At 44.9% G+C, this 22987-nt stretch overlaps 1 protein-coding gene across 1 annotated transcript; it reads left to right on the top strand.

The window, feature by feature from the left end:
• The first annotated feature begins 388 nt into the window (after window positions 1-388).
• On the top strand, window positions 389-8615 carry LOC135057091 (gastrula zinc finger protein XlCGF26.1-like). The gene is made up of 2 exons (XM_063962991.1): window positions 389-395; window positions 5944-8615. The coding sequence occupies exons 1-2, from the start codon at window positions 389-391 to the stop codon at window positions 7335-7337; spliced, it is 1401 nt and encodes a 466-aa protein (XP_063819061.1). The 3' UTR covers window positions 7338-8615.
• Window positions 8616-22987: the final 14372 nt, after the last annotated feature.

The following is a 22987-nucleotide window of genomic DNA, read 5'->3' as shown; positions in this document are numbered from 1 at the left end:
AGCCTCCGCCAGCCCTGCATGCAGGTCCTGGACGACAGTGCAGATCCTGCATACATGCACTGCCGACAGCGATGATCGCTGCCAACCCACGGGGCCGTGCATCGGTCGTCGCTGGCGGCATACACACTTGCCGATAAAATGAGCAACGTCGCTCAGGGAGGGAGCAAATGAGCGACGGCGCCCATTTTATCGGCAAGTGAGTATGGGCATTTAGTCACCCGTTAAAGTACAATTAATGTGGTGTGTTACAATTTTCCAATATGGGATTTAGGAGAAGGGATTATATCACACTCTGTACCATTTAATTAACCACCTCAATATTAGTTCATACATCTAGTGTTGACAATATACTCGAGTAGCTAACTCCATATAGTTATGAGAGCCTATCATGGAGAGTATTTGTATAAGGCAGCTGATGCACACATACGCTATCCCATCCACAGTCTCTGTATCCATCCTGTATAACGTACTGGGGGGACACCTTAATTTAAGGGGTCCCCACTCCTCCAGGGTACCCCGGCCAGGGGTGACTAGTTGGTGATTTAATGCCAGGGCCGCAGGGACCAAGATAAAAGTGTCCCCCGGCTGTGGCATTATCTCTCTGACTAGTGGAGCCCGGTGCTGGTTTTTAAAATACAGGGGACCCCTACGTCTTTTGTCCCCCATATTTTTTGCACCAGGACCAGGCGCAGAGCCCGGTGCTGTTTGTTAAAATATGGGGGAACCCCTGTAAATTCCCCCCCCCCGTATTTTTACAACCAGGACCGGCTCAAAGAGCCCAAGGCTGGTTATGCTTAGGAGGGAGGACCCCAAACATTTTTTTTTTCTAATTGTTAACTCTATCCCACTCCTTCCCACTGATAAACATGCACGGATCTGTGCATGCCTATCAGAACACGGTAAAAAAAAGCAGGTCTATTTTAAAACTGCTTTTTTTTACGATTTGTATTTTTTTTTCATGGCAGTGTTTGACTATTGCCGGCGCTGTTTGTGAATTCGAATTTGTAGTAAATTACAGAGTTGTATAAAATAACAGGTGTATTTGACCGATGGTGTATTCATTCGTATTTTTTTTCTTTGACTTCCAAAAAAATATGAATGCCCTCATCACTGCCGAGATTTCAGTTTAGTAAATTCCCGAGATGGACACTTTGAAAAAAAAACAGCAATTCGGTCAAAATTGGGACTTTAGTAAATATACCCCCATGTGTTTGTGAAAACCTATCTGAGGAAATGTTAATAGGAGAGCGCTGGAACATGTAATTATTGAATACTGTCACAAGAAGTGTTCACACCAGTCAGCTAATACATATATGTGCTGTCTCATCCACACTCATTGTATATCCTGTGTGGCGTGCTCGCATAAATTGAATTTTACTCCTATATCTAACTCCGTGTAAACACTAAATTCTGTCCTAGAAAATATTGGTAAGAGGCCACTGAAACATCTAATTATTAAATCTTATCACAGAGAGCATTCATACAAGGCAGCGAACGTGTATGTGTAGCGTGAAGCATTAATTCAATTCAACTCGTACAGCTAACTCTGTGACTTTCAGATCCTATCGTAGGCAATGATCCACAGGGAGCCGCTGAAACACACATACGCTGTGCTGTATTAGGTATAATTCCATTTTGGGCATTACTGACCGCATTGAGTTTATTGAATCCTATCGTAGGAAATATTAACAGAAAGCGGCTAGGATACACATGTGCTGACCCATCCACAGCCACAGTTTCTATATCCATCCCATAGGGTATACTATATTGATTGTAGCTCAGTTTGGGTGTAACTGGTCCTATTAAATACTGAACACGCATTTCTTCATATTGCTAAATTGAACATTGATACATACTAACACCGCCCACGTGCACGTTTCACATCAGCTTCGTCAGGGCAAACCCGATTGCCCTACCTGGAATGGTTATAAAGGAAGAGAGAGACAATCGCTGCCGGGTATGTGGTCATATGATCACATATTACATCGTCTCCGACCGGGCTTACATTACTATTATAGCGCCGATTCTCTCATACATGTCACGTGTCTAAAATGTCCAATCCTCACAGATGATTCTCGGATCTTCCCTGGAGCCCGGACACCAGCATAATCGAATATGTAAAGAAATTGGATGACATAATAGTATGATAAGAAAGCGATCATCCATACGCATGCGCAGTTTAGCCCGATGACTAGGTGATCGCAGGACTGCAAAAAAAAACAGCGTGCTATCAGGTCTTAATGATCCCCAATATTCTCTGGGCAGATCTGTATCTGTGATTCTATGCATGTGTGAGACTCTGCTGTGAGTGTGACCCTATGCATGTGAGACCCTGCTGTGAGTGTGACCCTATGCATGTGTGAGACTCTGCTGTGAGTGTGACCCTATGCATGAGACCCTGCTGTGAGTGTGACCCTATGCATGTGAGACCCTGCTGTGAGTGTGACCCTATGCATGTGACCCTGCTGTGAGTGTGACCATATGCATGTGAGACCCTGCTGTGAGTGTGACCCTATGCATGTGAGACCCTGCTGTGAGTGTGACCCTATGCATGTGAGGCCCTGCTGTGAGTGTGACCCTATGCATGTGAGAGCCTGCTGTGAGTGTGACCCTATGCATGTGAGACCCTGCTGTGAGTGTGACCCTATGTATGTGAGAGCCTGCTGTGAGTGTGACCCTTTATGTGAGAGACTGCTGTGAGTGTGACCCTATGCATGTGAGAGCCTGCTGTGAGTGTGACCCTTTATGTGAGAGACTCTGCTGTGAGTGTGACCCTATGCATGTGAGGCCCTGCTGTGAGTGTGACCCTTTATGTGAGAGACTGCTGTGTGACCCTATGCATGTGAGAGCCTGCTGTGAGTGTGACCCTATGCATGTGAGAGCCTGCTGTGTCCCTATGCATGTGAGGTCCTGCTGTGAGTGTGACCCTATGCATGTGAGGTCCTGCTGTGAGTGTGACCCTATGCATGTGAGGTCCTGCTGTGAGTGTGACCCTATGCATGTGAGAGACCCTGCTGTGTCCCTATGCATGTGAGGTCCTGCTGTGAGTGTGACCCTATGCATGTGAGGTCCTGCTGTGAGTGTGACCCTATGCATGTGAGGTCCTGCTGTGAGTGTGACCCTATGCATGTGAGACCCTGCTGTGAGTGTGACCCTATGCATGTGAGGTCCTGCTGTGAGTGTGACCCTATGCATGTGAGAGCCTGCTGTGTCCCTATGCATGTGAGGTCCTGCTGTGAGTGTGACCCTATGCATGTGAGGTCCTGCTGTGAGTGTGACCCTATGCATGTGAGGTCCTGCTGTGAGTGTGACCCTATGCATGTGAGACCCTGCTGTGAGTGTGACCCTATGCATGTGAGAGACCCTGCTGTGTGACCCTATATGTAACTGAGGGAATAAGAGGACTGTGATACCGCTCTGTATCTGAGGGAATAAGAGGACTGTGATACGTCTCTGTAACTAAGGGAATAAGGAATATGATACCGCTCTGTAACTGAGGGAATAAGAGGACTGTGATACCGCTCTGTAATTGAGGGAATAAGAGGACTACGACACTGCTCCGTAACTGAGGGAATAAGAGGACTACAACACCGCTCTGTAACTGAGGGAATAAGAGGTCTATGATACCCCTCTGTAATTGAGGTAATAAGAGGACTGCGATATGTCTCAGTAACTGAGGTAATAAGAGGACTGTGGTATCACTCTAACTGAGGGAATAAGAGGACTGTGATACTACTCTGTAACTGAGGGAATAAGAGGACTGCAATACCACTCTGTATCTGAGGGAATAAGGGGTCTATAATACCGCTCTGTAACTGAGGGAATAAGAGGACTGTGATACCACTCTGTAACTGAGGGAATAAGAGAACTGTGATACAGCTCTGTAACTGAGGAAATAGGAGGACTATGATACCGCTCTGTAACTGAGGAAATAGGAGGACTATGATACCGCTCTGTAACTGAGGGAATAAGAGGACTATGATACCGCTCTGTAACTGAGGGAATAAGAGGACTGTGATACTACTCTGTAACTGAGGGAATAAGAGGACTGCAATACCACTCTGTATCTGATAGAATAAGGGGTCTATAATACCGCTCTGTAACTGAGGGAATAAGAGGACTGTGATACCACTCTGTAACTGAGGGAATAAGAGAACTGTGATACTGCTCTGTAACTGAGGGAATAAGAGAACTGTGATACCACTCTGTAACTGAGGGAATAAGAGAACTGTGATACCACTCTGTAACTGAGGGAATAAGAGGACTGTGATACAGCTCTGTAACTGAGGAAATAGGAGGACTATGATACCGCTCTGTAACTGAGGGAATAAGAGGACTGTGATACCGCTCTGTAACTGAGGGAATAAGGAATATGATACCGCTCTGTAACTGAGGGAATAAGAGGACTGTGATACCGCTCTGTATCTGAGGGAATAAGAGGACTGTGATACGTCTCTGTAACTAAGGGAATAAGGAATATGATACCGCTCTGTAACTGAGGGAATAAGAGGACTGTGATACCGCTCTGTAATTGAGGGAATAAGAGAACTACGACACCGCTCCGTAACTGAGGGAATAAGAGGACTACGACACCGCTCTGTAACTGAGGGAATAAGAGGTCTATGATACCCCTCTGTAATTGAGGTAATAAGAGGACTGCGATATGTCTCAGTAACTGAGGTAATAAGAGGACTGTGGTATCACTCTAACTGAGGGAATAAGAGGACTGTGATACTACTCTGTAACTGAGGGAATAAGAGGACTGCAATACCACTCTGTATCTGATGGAATAAGAGGACTGTGATACTGCTCTGTAACTGAGGGAATAAGAGGACTGTGATACCACTCTGTAACTGAGGGAATAAGAGGACTGTGATACTGCTCTGTAACTGAGGGAATAAGAGGACTGCAATACTGCTCTGTAACTGAGGGAATAAGAGGACTGTGATACCGCTCTGTAACTGAGGGAATAAGAGGAATATGATACTGCTCTGTAACTGAGGGAATAAGAGGACTTATACCACTCTGTAACAGTAACTGCATTATTAAAGTAGATAAGAACCAATAGGCCCATCTAGTGTGCCCCATTGTTATTTTTTATCAGTTATTTATATAGTGCGCACATACTCCGCAGCGCTTTACTGAGAATATTTGCCCATTTGCATCAGTCCCTGCCCCAGTGGAGCTTACAATCTATATTCCCTACCACATGTAAATGCACACACATACACACTAGGGTTAATTTTGTTTGGAGCCAATTAACCTACAAGTATATTTTTGGATTGTGGGCGGAACCGGAGTACCCGCAAGCATGGGAAGAATATATAAACTCCACACAGTTACCGCCATGGTGGAAATGGAACCCATGACCTCACTGCTGTGAGGCAGTAATGCTAACCATTACACTGTCCGTGCTGCCCATATTGTTACCTCAAACCCTATTTGTTCATCATTTCTTTGTACGTCTATCCTTATGTGTACTCCCATGCCTGTTTAAATTGCTCTACTGTCTTAGCCTCTACCACCTCCGATGGGAGGCTATTCCACTTGTCCACTACACTTTCTGTGAAGTAATTTTTCATCAAATTTACCATGATCCTCCCTCCCTCCAGTCTCGACGCATGTCCTCTTTTCTAATGCTTCTCCTAATTTGAAGAATATCTCCCTCCTGTACCTTGGTAAAACCCTTGATATATTTAAAAGTTTCTATCCTATCCCCCCTGCATACCTTGGCACTCTGATGGGGACCCAGCCACACTCTCAAAAAACTTCCCGTTTTCTTTTTCTTCTCCAGTATTATGTTTTAGTGTGAAAGGCAGCACTCAAAGTATTCCGCATGAGGTTGTACTAAGCACAAATCTTTGCGCATAGGGGGTGAAATGAAATATTGATTAATGATGCCTATGTTGTAAGATACTTGACTACTTGTTTTATTTCTACCAGATGGGCGCAATACAAAGAATACCTCGGAGGAACATTGCATTTGGTCTCCAGGTTGTAAATTAGAAGATATCGCACGAGGGTCTTCAGACGAAAACCACCTTTCCCTGAATATACATCCAGCGCTTCACAGTGCAAATATATCATCTGATCTCTCTATTCTTGAAGAGTGCTCTCCTGGTGACTCAAATATTGCTTCACATAGTAAAGATCATAGCGGTGATGCAGTAATTTCTTCTTCTGAGTATGGGAAATGTTTTACACACAAATCATCTCTTGTTAGACGTCAGCAATGTCACACAGATGAAAATCCATTTGCATGCTCTGAGTGTGGGAAATGTTTTACACGCAAATCACATCTTGTTAGACATGAGAGATGTCACACAGGTGAGAAACCATTTCCATGCCCCGAGTGTGGGAAATGTTTTACAGAGAAATCAAATCTTCTTGCACATCAACGACGTCACACAGGTGAGAAGCTATTTGAATGCTCTCAGTGTGGGAAATGTTATACACAGAAATCATATCTTGTTATACATCAGATAACTCACACAGGTGAGAAGCCATTTGCATGCTCTGAGTGTGGGAAATGTTATACACAGAAATCATATCTTGTTATACATCAGAGAACTCACACAGGTAAGAAGTCATTTGCATGTACTGAGTGTGGGAAATGTTTTACACAGAAATCACATCTGGTTATACATCAGAGACGTCACACAGGTGAGAAACCATTTCCATGTTCTGAGTGTGGGAAATGTTTTACACAGAAATCACATCTTGTTATACATGAGAGAAATCACACAGGTGAGAGGCCATTTCCATGCTCTGAGTGTGGGAAATGTTTTACACAGAAATCACATCTTGTTATACATGAGAGAAGTCACACAGGTGAGAGGCCATTTGCATGTTCCGAGTGCGGGAAATGTTTTAAAGATAAATCTGGCCTTTGTACACACACACAATTTCACACAGATGTGAAACCATTTCCGTGTTCTAATTGTGATAAGTATTTTACTCAGAAATCATCTCTTGTTACACATCAGAGAATTCACACAGGTGAGAAGCCTTTTCCATGCTCTGAGTGTGGGAAATGTTTTACACAGGCATCATCTCTTGTTACACATAAGAGTAGTCACACAGGTGAGAAGCCATTTCCATGCTCTGAGTGTGGGAAATGTTTTACACGGAAATTACATTGTGTTATACATGAGAGAAGTCACACAGGAGAAAAGCCATTTCCATGCTCTGAGTGTGGGAAATGTTTTACACATAAATCATCTCTTGTTATGCATGAGAGAAGTCACACAGGTGAGAAGCCATTTACATGCTCTGAGTGTGGGAAATGTTTTACACAGACATCATCTCTTCGTAGACATGAGAAGTCACATAGATGAGAACCAGCTATTTTAAGACATCAGATAGTCACAGTTGAATTTCTTTGGTAGACAAGAAACGATGTAGCATTAATATTTACATGTAAGAAAAGTTATAACATTTGTTTATTTAGCACCTTTTTCACTATAAAGTGTTGCTAACACATTGCGCATAGGCCAAAAGCCGTTGAGGGCAGCTCTTAACATGCGATTTTTAGCAGTAGCAGTTTTAAGAAAATGGCAATTTCAGTCTCAATAGCGATCCACGCTGATTGAGGTCCCAAATCCCATATCACACACATTATTGTTTTATTTTTAACCTTTGTTGGAGAAAACCAGAGTAATCAGTGGCAAGCTAAACAAGCAAGAAGAGAACACACAAACTCCACACAAATAGTGCCTTGGTAAGGATCATATCTGAAGCAGCAGTTGTAACCACTATGCAGCCATGAATAGTAATAGTTCTTCCTTTGAATATATGATGAAAGCAGGCATAATTAAATGTGCAGAGTGTATTCAGATCAGCGGCACTGCTATGGGGGTAGTGAATGCCCCCTAATATGAAACTTGTTTCCAGTGGTGGCTTCAGGGGGACAGGATCAACCAAACCCTCACGTTACCATTACTAGCAACACAGTCAGAGGGAGGGGTCTGGTGTGAGGGTGGGGCTACACAGCACATGGTACAGCTCTGGCCCCTGTATACACTATGGTAGATAGAAGGGGGGGGGAGCAGCCGCAGAGTAGCCAATATGCTGCCTGTTGTATAAGAGGGAGGGGGCACTGTATTGTGTATGTGTGTGACCATCTAATTATGGGCCTAATTCAGACCTGATCGCTCGCTAGGCTTTTTTTGCAGTCCTGCGTTCACATAGTCGCTGCCCATAGGGGAGTGTATTTTTGTTTTATGCGAATGCATGTGTAGCAGAGCTGTGTGAACAGATCTTGTGCAGTCTCTGCGCAGCCGAGGACTTACTCAGTCACTGCGATCACTTCAGCCTCTCCGGGACCGGAACTGACGTCCGACACCCGCCCTGTGAACGCTTAGGCACACCTGCGTTTTCCCAACCACTCCCTGAAAACGGTCAGTTGCCACCCACAAACGCCTTCTTCCTCTCAATCTCCTTGCGAACGCCCGTGCGAATGGATTCTTTGCACAAACCCATCGCTGAGTGGCGATCCGCTTTGTACCCGTGGAACGCACCTGTGAATTGCGGTGCATACGCATGATAATCGATAAGGGAGGAGGGGTAATGGATATCTTCTGCACTAGTGAAAAGTCAATTAGTATTTCATTAAATGCAATAAATACCCCATTTATATGGGTGGTCTTCAGTATGCCGGCGGTCGAGCTCCCGGTGACCAGCATACCGGCGCCGGGAGCCCGACAGCCAGCATACTTACACTTATTCTCCCTCGTGGGGGGCCACGACCCCCCTGGAGGGAGAATAAAATAGTGTGGCGCGCGTAGCGAGCCTGCAAGGGGCTCAATTGCGCTCGCCACACTGTCGATAAGCTGGCGGCCGGCCTCCCGGCGCCGGTATGCTGGTCGCCGGGAGGCTGGCCGTCGGCAGATCGTAGTGAACCCCATTTATATATGTATTGCGGTTTAATTCATAATCATATATTGGGGGTGCTGCCATAGACTAGAAGGTAGAAGGTAAGAGTAAGATAGAGAAGATAGTCTCTTGGTTGGCGCACTGTAAGAAGAGAGAATTAATTTGTTTAAAATATAACTTTTAATATTAATCCATTAAAAGTGATGTGAAATATATATGGAAAAAATACAATAAATAAAAGGATATTATATCAATTTAAAAATGTGTTCACTGTCTTATTTGTTCTTGTATCACTTGTAATTGTATTCATTTTTTTGTGAGACCAGACGCACTGAGCAGTTGTCACACAATCCTGCTTTTAATATATTATCTGGCATCAGTAGGATCACCTATACAATTTTGGATCCAACAAAAGATTATAGGATATAATTACAATGTCAGATAGAGTATCATCCTGACTTTTCCCCGTCGACCCAAGTTGTAACTTGTCCTTGGTCCCTTACCTTGTGCCTATGATCACTAATGTGATATTAGATATTAAAATAATATCATAAATCTTGCTTTATGAAACACAGCGTGTTATTTGTAAGTAACTCAGAACAGAAAAGCTGCTCATATAATTTTACCAACACTGGGATCATTAGATCACAGGTTCTCAAACTCGGTCCTCAGGACCCCACACAGTGCATGTTTCGCAGGTCTCCTCACAGAATCACAAGTGAAATAATTAGCTCCACCTGTGGACCTTTTAAAATGTGTCAGTGAGTAATTAATACACCTGTGCACTTACTGGGTTACCTGCAAAACATGCACTGTGTGGGGTCCTGAGGACCGAGTTTGAGAACCACTGCATTAGATGTAAGCAAAATAGCAGAAACATATCTTTTTAGAGCCTGCTGTTAAAGGCTGATTGAGAAAGGCGACACTGTAACATGGGTGGTCATTCCGAGTTGATCGCTAGCTGCATTTGTTCACAGCACAGCGATCAGGCTAAAAAATGGCAGTTCTGCGTATGTGGTGCATCGTACGAGCACAACGGATGATGCAGTTTTGCACAGGGTCTAGCGAAGCATTTCAGTCGCACTTGTGGCCGCAGAGCCATTGACATGAAGTGGGCATTTCTGGGTGTCAACTGACCGTTTTCACGGAGTGTTCGTAAAAACGCAGGCATGCCAGTAAAAACGAAGGCGTGGCTGGGCGGGTGTGTGACATCAAAACAGGAACTGAACAGTCTGAAGTGATTGCAAGCGTTGAGTAGGTCTGGAGCTAATCAGAAACTGCACAAAAAAAACTTCGTAGCTTCTCTGCGATCCATTCGTTCGCACTTCTGCTAAGCTAAAATACACTCACAGTGGGCGGCAGCATAATGTTTGCACGGTTGCTACAAACTGCTAGCGAGCATTGAACTCGGAATGACCACCATGATGTGTTTTATATAATGTTGCTATTCGGTTCCCAATCAATGTAACACTGCTATAGTTTATGCAGTTTGGTCTCTTCCCTTATCAGAAGAGCTCATAGTGAAACAGAAAAGGCTGCAGTGTGACACTTTATTAGATAAAATGTTATTATTCTATTCACATGCAATGTATCATATATTGTAATTATTTACAGTTTATATCATCCCTATTCAGAGAAATTAGTATGTGCCACTCATCCTATCAAATCAGAATATGGAATGTCTAAAGGTCCGTACACATTAGACAATGTCGCTCTATGAGCGTCGTCTAATGTTTCCCCTCCCCAACCGGTCGGCGGCCGACTGTACACACTGAGCGATATGACCGCTCAGTGACGTCAAGCCTCCGCCAGCCCTGCATGCAGGTCCTGGACGACAGTGCAGATCCTGCATACATGCACTGCCGACAGCGATGATCGCTGCCAACCCACGGGGCCGTGCATCGGTCGTCGTTGGCGGCATACACACTTGCCTATAAAATGAGCAACGTCGCTCAGGGAGGGAGCAAATGAGCGACGGCGCCCATTTTATCGGCAAGTGAGTATGGGCATTTAGTCACCCGTTAAAGTACAATTAATGTGGTGTGTTACAATTTTCCAATATGGGATTTAGGAGAAGGGATTATATCACACTCTGTACAATTTAATTAACCACCTCAATATTAGTTCATACATCTAGTGTTGACAATATACTCGAGTAGCTAACTCCATATAGTTATGAGAGCCTATCATGGAGAGTATTTGTATAAGGCAGCTGATGCACACATACGCTATCCCATCCACAGTCTCTGTATCCATCCTGTATAACGTACTGCCTTCATTAAATTTGGCTCATGCAGCTAACTCCATGGGGTATGTTTACTAAGATTCGTATTTGTGGCTATCAGCTCCCCCCATCAGTGTTTGTGAATTCGAATTTGTAGTAAATTACAGAGTTGTATAAAATAACAGGTGTATTTGACCGATGGTGTATTCATTCGTATTTTTTTTCTTTGACTTCCAAAAAAATATGAATGCCCTCATCACTGCCGAGATTTCAGTTTAGTAAATTCCCGAGATGGACACTTTGAAGAAAAAACAGCAATTCGGTCAAAATCGGGACTTTAGTAAATATACCCCCATGTGTTTGTGAAAACCTATCTGAGGAAATGTTAATAGGAGAGCGCTGGAACATGTAATTATTGAATACTGTCACAAGAAGTGTTCACACCAGTCAGCTAATACATATATGTGCTGTCTCATCCACACTCATTGTATATCCTGTGTGGCGTGCTCGCATAAATTGAATTTTACTCCTATATCTAACTCCGTGTAAACACTAAATTCTGTCCTAGAAAATATTGGTAAGAGGCCACTGAAACATCTAATTATTAAATCTTATCACAGAGAGCATTCATACAAGGCAGCGAACGTGTATGTGTAGCGTGAAGCATTAATTCAATTCAACTCGTACAGCTAACTCTGTGACTTTCAGATCCTATCGTAGGCAATGATCCACAGGGAGCCGCTGAAACACACATACGCTGTGCTGTATTAGGTATAATTCCATTTTGGGCATTACTGACCGCATTGAGTTTATTGAATCCTATCGTAGGAAATATTAACAGAAAGCGGCTAGGATACACATGTGCTGACCCATCCACAGCCACAGTTTCTATATCCATCCCATAGGGTATACTATATTGATTGTAGCTCAGTTTGGGTGTAACTGGTCCTATTAAATACTGAACACGCATTTCTTCATATTGCTAAATTGAACATTGATACATACTAACACCGCCCACGTGCACGTTTCACATCAGCTTCGTCAGGGCAAACCCGATTGCCCTACCTGGAATGGTTATAAAGGAAGAGAGAGACAATCGCTGCCGGGTATGTGGTCATATGATCACATATTACATCGTCTCCGACCGGGCTTACATTACTATTATAGCGCCGATTCTCTCATACATGTCACGTGTCTAAAATGTCCAATCCTCACAGATGATTCTCGGATCTTCCCTGGAGCCCGGACACCAGCATAATCGAATATGTAAAGAAATTGGATGACATAATAGTATGATAAGAAAGCGATCATCCATACGCATGCGCAGTTTAGCCCGATGACTAGGTGATCGCAGGACTGCAAAAAAAAACAGCGTGCTATCAGGTCTTAATGATCCCCAATATTCTCTGGGCAGATCTGTATCTGTGATTCTATGCATGTGTGAGACTCTGCTGTGAGTGTGACCCTATGCATGTGAGACCCTGCTGTGAGTGTGACCCTATGCATGTGTGAGACTCTGCTGTGAGTGTGACCCTATGCATGAGACCCTGCTGTGAGTGTGACCCTATGCATGTGAGACCCTGCTGTGAGTGTGACCCTATGCATGTGACCCTGCTGTGAGTGTGACCATATGCATGTGAGACCCTGCTGTGAGTGTGACCCTATGCATGTGAGACCCTGCTGTGAGTGTGACCCTATGCATGTGAGGCCCTGCTGTGAGTGTGACCCTATGCATGTGAGAGCCTGCTGTGAGTGTGACCCTATGCATGTGAGACCCTGCTGTGAGTGTGACCCTATGTATGTGAGAGCCTGCTGTGAGTGTGACCCTTTATGTGAGAGACTGCTGTGAGTGTGACCCTATGCATGTGAGAGCCTGCTGTGAGTGTGACCCTTTATGTGAGAGACTCTGCTGTGAGTGTGACCCTATGCATGTGAGGTCCTGCTGTGAGTGTGACCCTATGCATGTGAGACCCTGCTGTGAGTGTGACCCTTTATGTGAGACACTGCTGTGAGTGTGACCCTATGCATGTGAGGTCCTGCTGTGAGTGTGACCCTTTATGTGAGAGACTGCTGAGTGTGACCCTATGCATGTGAGAGCCTGCTGTGAGTGTGACCCTTTATGTGAGAGACTGCTGTGAGTGTGACCCTATGCATGTGAGACCCTGCTGTGAGTGTGACCCTATGTATGTGAGAGCCTGCTGTGAGTGTGACCCTTTACGTGAGAGACTGCTGTGAGTGTGACCCTATGCATGTGAGAGCCTGCTGTGAGTGTGACCCTATGCATGTGAGACCCTGCTGTGAGTGTGACCCTATGTATGTGAGAGCCTGCTGTGAGTGTGACCCTTTATGTGAGAGACTGCTGTGAGTGTGACCCTATGCATGTGAGGTCCTGCTGTGAGTGTGACCCTATGCATGTGAGACCCTGCTGTGAGTGTGACCCTTTATGTGAGACCCTGCTGTGAGTGTGACCCTATGCATGTGAGGTCCTGCTGTGAGTGTGACCCTATGCATGTGAGACCCTGCTGTGAGTGTGACCCTTTATGTGAGAGCCTGCTGTGAGTGTGACCCTATGCATGTGAGGTCCTGCTGTGAGTGTGACCCTATGCATGTGAGACCCTGCTGTGAGTGTGACCCTATATGAGAGAGACCCTGCTGTGAGTGTGATCCTATGCATGTGAGGCCCTGCTGTGAGTGTGACCCTTTATGTGAGAGACTGCTGTGTGACCCTATGCATGTGAGAGCCTGCTGTGAGTGTGACCCTATGCATGTGAGAGCCTGCTGTGTCCCTATGCATGTGAGGTCCTGCTGTGAGTGTGACCCTATGCATGTGAGGTCCTGCTGTGAGTGTGACCCTATGCATGTGAGGTCCTGCTGTGAGTGTGACCCTATGCATGTGAGAGACCCTGCTGTGTCCCTATGCATGTGAGGTCCTGCTGTGAGTGTGACCCTATGCATGTGAGGTCCTGCTGTGAGTGTGACCCTATGCATGTGAGGTCCTGCTGTGAGTGTGACCCTATGCATGTGAGACCCTGCTGTGAGTGTGACCCTATGCATGTGAGGTCCTGCTGTGAGTGTGACCCTATGCATGTGAGAGCCTGCTGTGTCCCTATGCATGTGAGGTCCTGCTGTGAGTGTGACCCTATGCATGTGAGGTCCTGCTGTGAGTGTGACCCTATGCATGTGAGGTCCTGCTGTGAGTGTGACCCTATGCATGTGAGACCCTGCTGTGAGTGTGACCCTATGCATGTGAGAGACCCTGCTGTGTGACCCTATATGAGAGAGACCGTGCTGTGAGTGTGACCCTATATAAGAGAGACTCTGCTGTGAGTGTGACCCTATATAAGAGAGACTGCTGTGAGTGTGACCCTATAAGAGAGACTCTGCTGTGAGTGTGACCCTATGCATGTGAGACCCTGCTGTGAGTGTGACCCTATATGTGAGAGACTCTGCTGTGAGTGTGACCCTATAAGAGAGACTCTGCTGTGAGTGTGGTATGAGTGGTGTAGCCACAGCCGGTATAAGGGAGGGCAGTAGGTACAGCAGAAGGTGCCTCCAGTGCGTGCTGTAAGTACATGGCTCTGGATGGTGTGACAATGAACTGTCCCCGGCCCATTTGGACAATGTTTTAGTACAGAAGTGAGCAGCCAGCTATCGTTCTTACACAGGGACAGGTGAGATGTTTTATTCTGAGCCAGTCTCATCCTGTAAGGACACTGGGGACAGGAAGCTGGAGACCCTCTGATGTCACAAGTGACTATAAGGGGTCAAAACAAGGAGTGACTGGCTATCACCCACCATCACCAAGATCCCATTGTTATCCCCTAGGGCTGAGTCAGGCACTGGGGCATGAAAACAGCAAGGGGAACTCATCATGACTCATCTCACTGATCTCAACTGTAAAAGTCAATTGATTTTAAAAACAACACAAAATAGTTTGCTGCGGAGGCTAGCTGCGTCTATATGCGTAACGGTTCCACGCACACTAATACTTTAATAGAATAGTGTACTGTTGAACTGAGGTACACCCCATAATCAGTTTTAATATAACTAATAAAAGTATTAAATCGCAATAACAGGTAACAGACATGCAAGTAACAACACCCCATGAGAGACTTACAGTTACAGCCAATATACATACGCATGCACCCCTGGATCCAGGCGATCAGTCTTCAGCAAGGGGACTTCTGAGATAGGAGATCTGCCCTCAGTCTACCCTTTGTCCAAAAGCAGACAATATATCAAGCAAAGTCTTTTAGCATTGGTCTAGGGGTGAGGCATCTCTATAACTCGACGGCCCATAGGCCAGTCCACTGGAGGGAGAAGGCTTTGTTCCTTGAAGGAGACACGTGTTTGCCCTCGGGGTCCCGCTGCGAAAGTGGCTTGAACTGGCTAATATACAAACATTGCTCTGCATATATATATATATATATATATATATATATCAAATATTGCCCATATCATCCGATCGCTGTGTGTGACACTTTGTTCGAAATGACTGGGTTACTGCTAATAACATGCTGGTCAGTAGGACACTAAATATGGGGCAATAATGTGATTTTAACCCTGTGGTATGTGTAATGCTGTTTTACTGATTTATTACTAATGTTGTTATATATTAAAAGAGTGCTCTGGGCGTGTAGTGACTATGTGATATCTACCGTAACGCTTGAAGTGTGCCGTGATCCGCAAAGTACCATAATACGCAAAGTGCATACGTACACAACCGCTAATAAACGCCACAATGTATTCTAATACAGAAATGCAATTTTGACTTTGACACTACCAATCAGGAGACACCATTTCCTGAGACCACCCTTTGCAGGAGGGACTATAGAGGTGGGGATCGGAACCTTTATAAACAGGATGTAAGAGCTGCAGGTGTGTTTCACTCTGGAAGCAACTGGTCCTGGAGTCTCGGCCTCTGCCAGTGTGCTGAGGACTGTGCATGGGACTATTGTGACTATTGGAGTACAGGCTTTTCCTGGGATTGCAGACTTGTTGGCTCTGCCTGGTTTATTCTACAATTGTGGACTTGCAGCCTGTGATCCTGCACACTTATACTGCATCCAGTTATTAATCACAGACCGTGCGGGAGAGTTCTGGGGAGTCTAATGGTAAGCTGCTGGTTATTAGGACCTGCTGATCTGCTTTTCATTTCATCTTATTGCTGATTTAGAGAACTTGTATTAAGGGGGTAATTCAGAGTTGATCGCAGCAGCAAATTTGTTAGCAGTTGGGCAGGGGGCAGCAGATATAACATGTCTGGTTATCCTTGGGGGGACCTGCATGTCTTTTTTATTATTTTTTTATTTTTAACACTTTCTTTACTTTTACAGATGGAAGCATACACTGATCTCATTGATCTGTACATGCTTCTGGCTAACTGTACAAAGTAATGAAAATGTGTACTAGAAAAACGCTTGTTTCCTTTACTGAAAATTGCATCAAATTGCATACAACTTCTATTTTAACCTTAAAAATTCGGATCCTATTACATTTTCGATTTTCAGCTAAAATAGCAAATTTCAACCATGTGATTTAATGCTATTTTTAGTACACCTCAAAAACCACACCCTATTACTTCTAGCCCAACAAAGGAAGAAAAGGAGGGTTATTCAGAGCTGTTGGTAAACCAAAACACTTAATTGGACTGTTATATCAAATTAGACAATGGGTTGTTGAAATTATCCAGGTTATAGTTTATCATAGTTTATTTTCACGGTGTATAATTACTATCCACAGACAAGTGACATGTGTCATCAACATAAAGACTGGAACAGATCACTAAATCACAGCATAATTAATAATGGATGCAGCTGTTTCCTGGGCTGAAAGAACATCCATGATAAAACGGCCTATCACAGCACTAGGAACCAGTGACACCCCAGAGTGCAGCTCATCCAGTCACTAAGAACCAGTGACATCACTGAGAGTGCAGCCCATCACTTGACTAGGAACCAGTGACATCACTGAGAGTGCAGCCCATCACTTGACTAGGAACCAGTGACATCACTGAGAGTGCAGCCTATCACTTGACTAGGAACCAGTGACATCACTGAGAGTGCAGCTTATTACTTCACTAGGACCAGTGACATCACTGAGAATGCAGCCTATCACTTCACTAGGAACTAGTGACATCACTGAGAATGCAGCCTATCACTTCACTAGGAACCAGTGACATCACTGAGAATGCAGCCTATCACTTCACTAGGAACCAGTGACATCACTGAGGTATTGCCGGGAGCCCGACAGCCAGCATACTTACAATTATTCTCCCTCGTGGGGGGCCACGACCCCCCTGGAGGGAGAATAAAATAGTGTGGCGCGCGTAGCGAGCCTGCAAGGGGCTCAATTGCGCTCGCCACACTGTCGATAAGCTGGCGGCCGGCCTCCCGGCGCCGGTATGCTGGTCGCCGGGAGGCTGGCCGTCGGCAGATCGTAGTGAACCCCATTTATATATGTATTGCGGTTTAATTCATAATCATATATTGGGGGTGCTGCCATAGACTAGAAGGTAGAAGGTAAGAGTAAGATAGAGAAGATAGTCTCTTGGTTGGCGCACTGTAAGAAGAGAGAATTAATTTGTTTAAAATATAACTTTTAATATTAATCCATTAAAAGTGATGTGAAATATATATGGAAAAAATACAATAAATAAAAGGATATTATATCAATTTAAAAATGTGTTCACTGTCTTATTTGTTCTTGTATCACTTGTAATTGTATTCATTTTTTTGTGAGACCAGACCCACTGAGCAGTTGTCACACAATCCTGCTTTTAATATATTATCTGGCATCAGTAGGATCACCTATACAATTTTGGATCCAACAAAAGATTATAGGATATAATTACAATGTCAGATAGAGTATCATCCTGACTTTTCCCCGTCGACCCAAGTTGTAACTTGTCCTTGGTCCCTTACCTTGTGCCTATGATCACTAATGTGATATTAGATATTAAAATAATATCATAAATCTTGCTTTATGAAACACAGCGTGTTATTTGTAAGTAACTCAGAACAGAAAAGCTGCTCATATAATTTTACCAACACTGGGATCATTAGATCACAGGTTCTCAAACTCGGTCCTCAGGACCCCACACAGTGCATGTTTCGCAGGTCTCCTCACAGAATCACAAGTGAAATAATTAGCTCCACCTGTGGACCTTTTAAAATGTGTCAGTGAGTAATTAATACACCTGTGCACTTACTGGGTTACCTGCAAAACATGCACTGTGTGGGGTCCTGAGGACCGAGTTTGAGAACCACTGCATTAGATGTAAGCAAAATAGCAGAAACATATCTTTTTAGAGCCTGCTGTTAAAGGCTGATTGAGAAAGGCGACACTGTAACATGGGTGGTCATTCCGAGTTGATCGCTAGCTGCATTTGTTCACAGCACAGCGATCAGGCTAAAAAATGGCAGTTCTGCGTATGTGGTGCATCGTACGAGCACAACGGATGATGCAGTTTTGCACAGGGTCTAGCGAAGCATTTCAGTCGCACTTGTGGCCGCAGAGCCATTGACATGAAGTGGGCATTTCTGGGTGTCAACTGACCGTTTTCATGGAGTGTTCGTAAAAACGCAGGCATGCCAATAAAAACGAAGGCGTGGCTGGGCGGGTGTGTGACATCAAAACAGGAACTGAACAGTCTGAAGTGATTGCAAGCGTTGAGTAGGTCTGGAGCTAATCAGAAACTGCACAAAAAAAACTTCGTAGCTTCTCTGCGATCCATTCGTTCGCACTTCTGCTAAGCTAAAATACACTCACAGTGGGCGGCAGCATAATGTTTGCACGGTTGCTACAAACTGCTAGCGAGCATTGAACTCGGAATGACCACCATGATGTGTTTTATATAATGTTGCTATTCGGTTCCCAATCAATGTAACACTGCTATAGTTTATGCAGTTTGGTCTCTTCCCTTATCAGAAGAGCTCATAGTGAAACAGAAAAGGCTGCAGTGTGACACTTTATTAGATAAAATGTTATTATTCTATTCACATGCAATGTATCATATATTGTAATTATTTACAGTTTATATCATCCCTATTCAGAGAAATTAGTATGTGCCACTCATCCTATCAAATCAGAATATGGAATGTCTAAAGGTCCGTACACATTAGACAATGTCGCTCTATGAGCGTCGTCTAATGTTTCCCCTCCCCAACCGGTCGGCGGCCGACTGTACACACTGAGCGATATGACCGCTCAGTGACGTCAAGCCTCCGCCAGCCCTGCATGCAGGTCCTGGACGACAGTGCAGATCCTGCATACATGCACTGCCGACAGCGATGATCGCTGCCAACCCACGGGGCCGTGCATCGGTCGTCGCTGGCGGCATACACACTTGCCGATAAAATGAGCAACGTCGCTCAGGGAGGGAGCAAATGAGCGACGGCGCCCATTTTATCGGCAAGTGAGTATGGGCATTTAGTCACCCGTTAAAGTACAATTAATGTGGTGTGTTACAATTTTCCAATATGGGATTTAGGAGAAGGGATTATATCACACTCTGTACCATTTAATTAACCACCTCAATATTAGTTCATACATCTAGTGTTGACAATATACTCGAGTAGCTAACTCCATATAGTTATGAGAGCCTATCATGGAGAGTATTTGTATAAGGCAGCTGATGCACACATACGCTATCCCATCCACAGTCTCTGTATCCATCCTGTATAACGTACTGCCTTCATTAAATTTGGCTCATGCAGCTAACTCCATGGGGTATGTTTACTAAGATTCGTATTTGTGGCTATCCGCTCCCCCCATCCGCCGCACTTGGATTGGGAGGACAGCCTCGGGCTTCACCCCTGGCCCTTGGGAGGCTGGAGGTGGGGGGACACCTTAATTTAAGGGGTCCCCACTCCTCCAGGGTACCCCGGCCAGGGGTGACTAGTTGGTGATTTAATGCCAGGGCCGCAGGGACCAAGATAAAAGTGTCCCCCGGCTGTGGCATTATCTCTCTGACTAGTGGAGCCCGGTGCTGGTTTTTAAAATACAGGGGACCCCTACGTCTTTTGTCCCCCATATTTTTTGCACCAGGACCAGGCGCAGAGCCCGGTGCTGTTTGTTAAAATATGGGGGAACCCCTGTAAATTCCCCCCCCCCCGTATTTTTACAACCAGGACCGGCTCAAAGAGCCCAAGGCTGGTTATGCTTAGGAGGGAGGACCCCAAACATTTTTTTTTTCTAATTGTTAACTCTATCCCACTCCTTCCCACTGATAAACATGCACGGATCTGTGCATGCCTATCAGAACACGGTAAAAAAAGCAGGTCTATTTTAAAACTGCTTTTTTTTACGATTTGTATTTTTTTTTCATGGCAGTGTTTGACTATTGCCGGCAGTGTTTGTGAATTCGAATTTGTAGTAAATTACAGAGTTGTATGAAATAACAGGTGTATTTGACCGATGGTGTATTCATTCGTATTTTTTTTCTTTGACTTCCAAAAAAATATGAATGCCCTCATCACTGCCGAGATTTCAGTTTAGTAAATTCCCGAGATGGACACTTTGAAAAAAAAACAGCAATTCGGTCAAAATTGGGACTTTAGTAAATATACCCCCATGTGTTTGTGAAAACCTATCTGAGGAAATGTTAATAGGAGAGCGCTGGAACATGTAATTATTGAATACTGTCACAAGAAGTGTTCACACCAGTCAGCTAATACATATATGTGCTGTCTCATCCACACTCATTGTATATCCTGTGTGGCGTGCTCGCATAAATTGAATTTTACTCCTATATCTAACTCCGTGTAAACACTAAATTCTGTCCTAGAAAATATTGGTAAGAGGCCACTGAAACATCTAATTATTAAATCTTATCACAGAGAGCATTCATACAAGGCAGCGAACGTGTATGTGTAGCGTGAAGCATTAATTCAATTCAACTCGTACAGCTAACTCTGTGACTTTCAGATCCTATCGTAGGCAATGATCCACAGGGAGCCGCTGAAACACACATACGCTGTGCTGTATTAGGTATAATTCCATTTTGGGCATTACTGACCGCATTGAGTTTATTGAATCCTATCGTAGGAAATATTAACAGAAAGCGGCTAGGATACACATGTGCTGACCCATCCACAGCCACAGTTTCTATATCCATCCCATAGGGTATACTATATTGATTGTAGCTCAGTTTGGGTGTAACTGGTCCTATTAAATACTGAACACGCATTTCTTCATATTGCTAAATTGAACATTGATACATACTAACACCGCCCACGTGCACGTTTCACATCAGCTTCGTCAGGGCAAACCCGATTGCCCTACCTGGAATGGTTATAAAGGAAGAGAGAGACAATCGCTGCCGGGTATGTGGTCATATGATCACATATTACATCGTCTCCGACCGGGCTTACATTACTATTATAGCGCCGATTCTCTCATACATGTCACGTGTCTAAAATGTCCAATCCTCACAGATGATTCTCGGATCTTCCCTGGAGCCCGGACACCAGCATAATCGAATATGTAAAGAAATTGGATGACATAATAGTATGATAAGAAAGCGATCATCCATACGCATGCGCAGTTTAGCCCGATGACTAGGTGATCGCAGGACTGCAAAAAAAAAACAGCGTGCTATCAGGTCTTAATGATCCCCAATATTCTCTGGGCAGATCTGTATCTGTGATTCTATGCATGTGTGAGACTCTGCTGTGAGTGTGACCCTATGCATGTGAGACCCTGCTGTGAGTGTGACCCTATGCATGTGTGAGACTCTGCTGTGAGTGTGACCCTATGCATGAGACCCTGCTGTGAGTGTGACCCTATGCATGTGAGACCCTGCTGTGAGTGTGACCCTATGCATGTGACCCTGCTGTGAGTGTGACCATATGCATGTGAGACCCTGCTGTGAGTGTGACCCTATGCATGTGAGACCCTGCTGTGAGTGTGACCCTATGCATGTGAGGCCCTGCTGTGAGTGTGACCCTATGCATGTGAGAGCCTGCTGTGAGTGTGACCCTATGCATGTGAGACCCTGCTGTGAGTGTGACCCTATGTATGTGAGAGCCTGCTGTGAGTGTGACCCTTTATGTGAGAGACTGCTGTGAGTGTGACCCTATGCATGTGAGAGCCTGCTGTGAGTGTGACCCTTTATGTGAGAGACTCTGCTGTGAGTGTGACCCTATGCATGTGAGGTCCTGCTGTGAGTGTGACCCTATGCATGTGAGACCCTGCTGTGAGTGTGACCCTTTATGTGAGAGACTGCTGTGAGTGTGACCCTATGCATGTGAGGTCCTGCTGTGAGTGTGACCCTTTATGTGAGAGACTGCTGAGTGTGACCCTATGCATGTGAGAGCCTGTTGTGAGTGTGACCCTTTATGTGAGAGACTGCTGTGAGAGTGACCCTATGCATGTGAGACCCTGCTGTGAGTGTGACCCTATGTATGTGAGAGCCTGCTGTGAGTGTGACCCTTTACGTGAGAGACTGCTGTGAGTGTGACCCTATGCATGTGAGAGCCTGCTGTGAGTGTGACCCTATGCATGTGAGACCCTGCTGTGAGTGTGACCCTATGTATGTGAGAGCCTGCTGTGAGTGTGACCCTTTATGTGAGAGACTGCTGTGAGTGTGACCCTATGCATGTGAGGTCCTGCTGTGAGTGTGACCCTATGCATGTGAGACCCTGCTGTGAGTGTGACCCTTTATGTGAGACCCTGCTGTGAGTGTGACCCTATGCATGTGAGGTCCTGCTGTGAGTGTGACCCTATGCATGTGAGACCCTGCTGTGAGTGTGACCCTTTATGTGAGAGCCTGCTGTGAGTGTGACCCTATGCATGTGAGGTCCTGCTGTGAGTGTGACCCTATGCATGTGAGACCCTGCTGTGAGTGTGACCCTATATGAGAGAGACCCTGCTGTGAGTGTGATCCTA

This window comes from Pseudophryne corroboree, chromosome 3 (genome assembly GCF_028390025.1).
Source record: "Pseudophryne corroboree isolate aPseCor3 chromosome 3, aPseCor3.hap2, whole genome shotgun sequence".
NCBI classification, from domain to species: domain Eukaryota; kingdom Metazoa; phylum Chordata; class Amphibia; order Anura; family Myobatrachidae; genus Pseudophryne; species Pseudophryne corroboree.
This window is presented reverse-complemented; position numbering and strand designations above follow the sequence as displayed.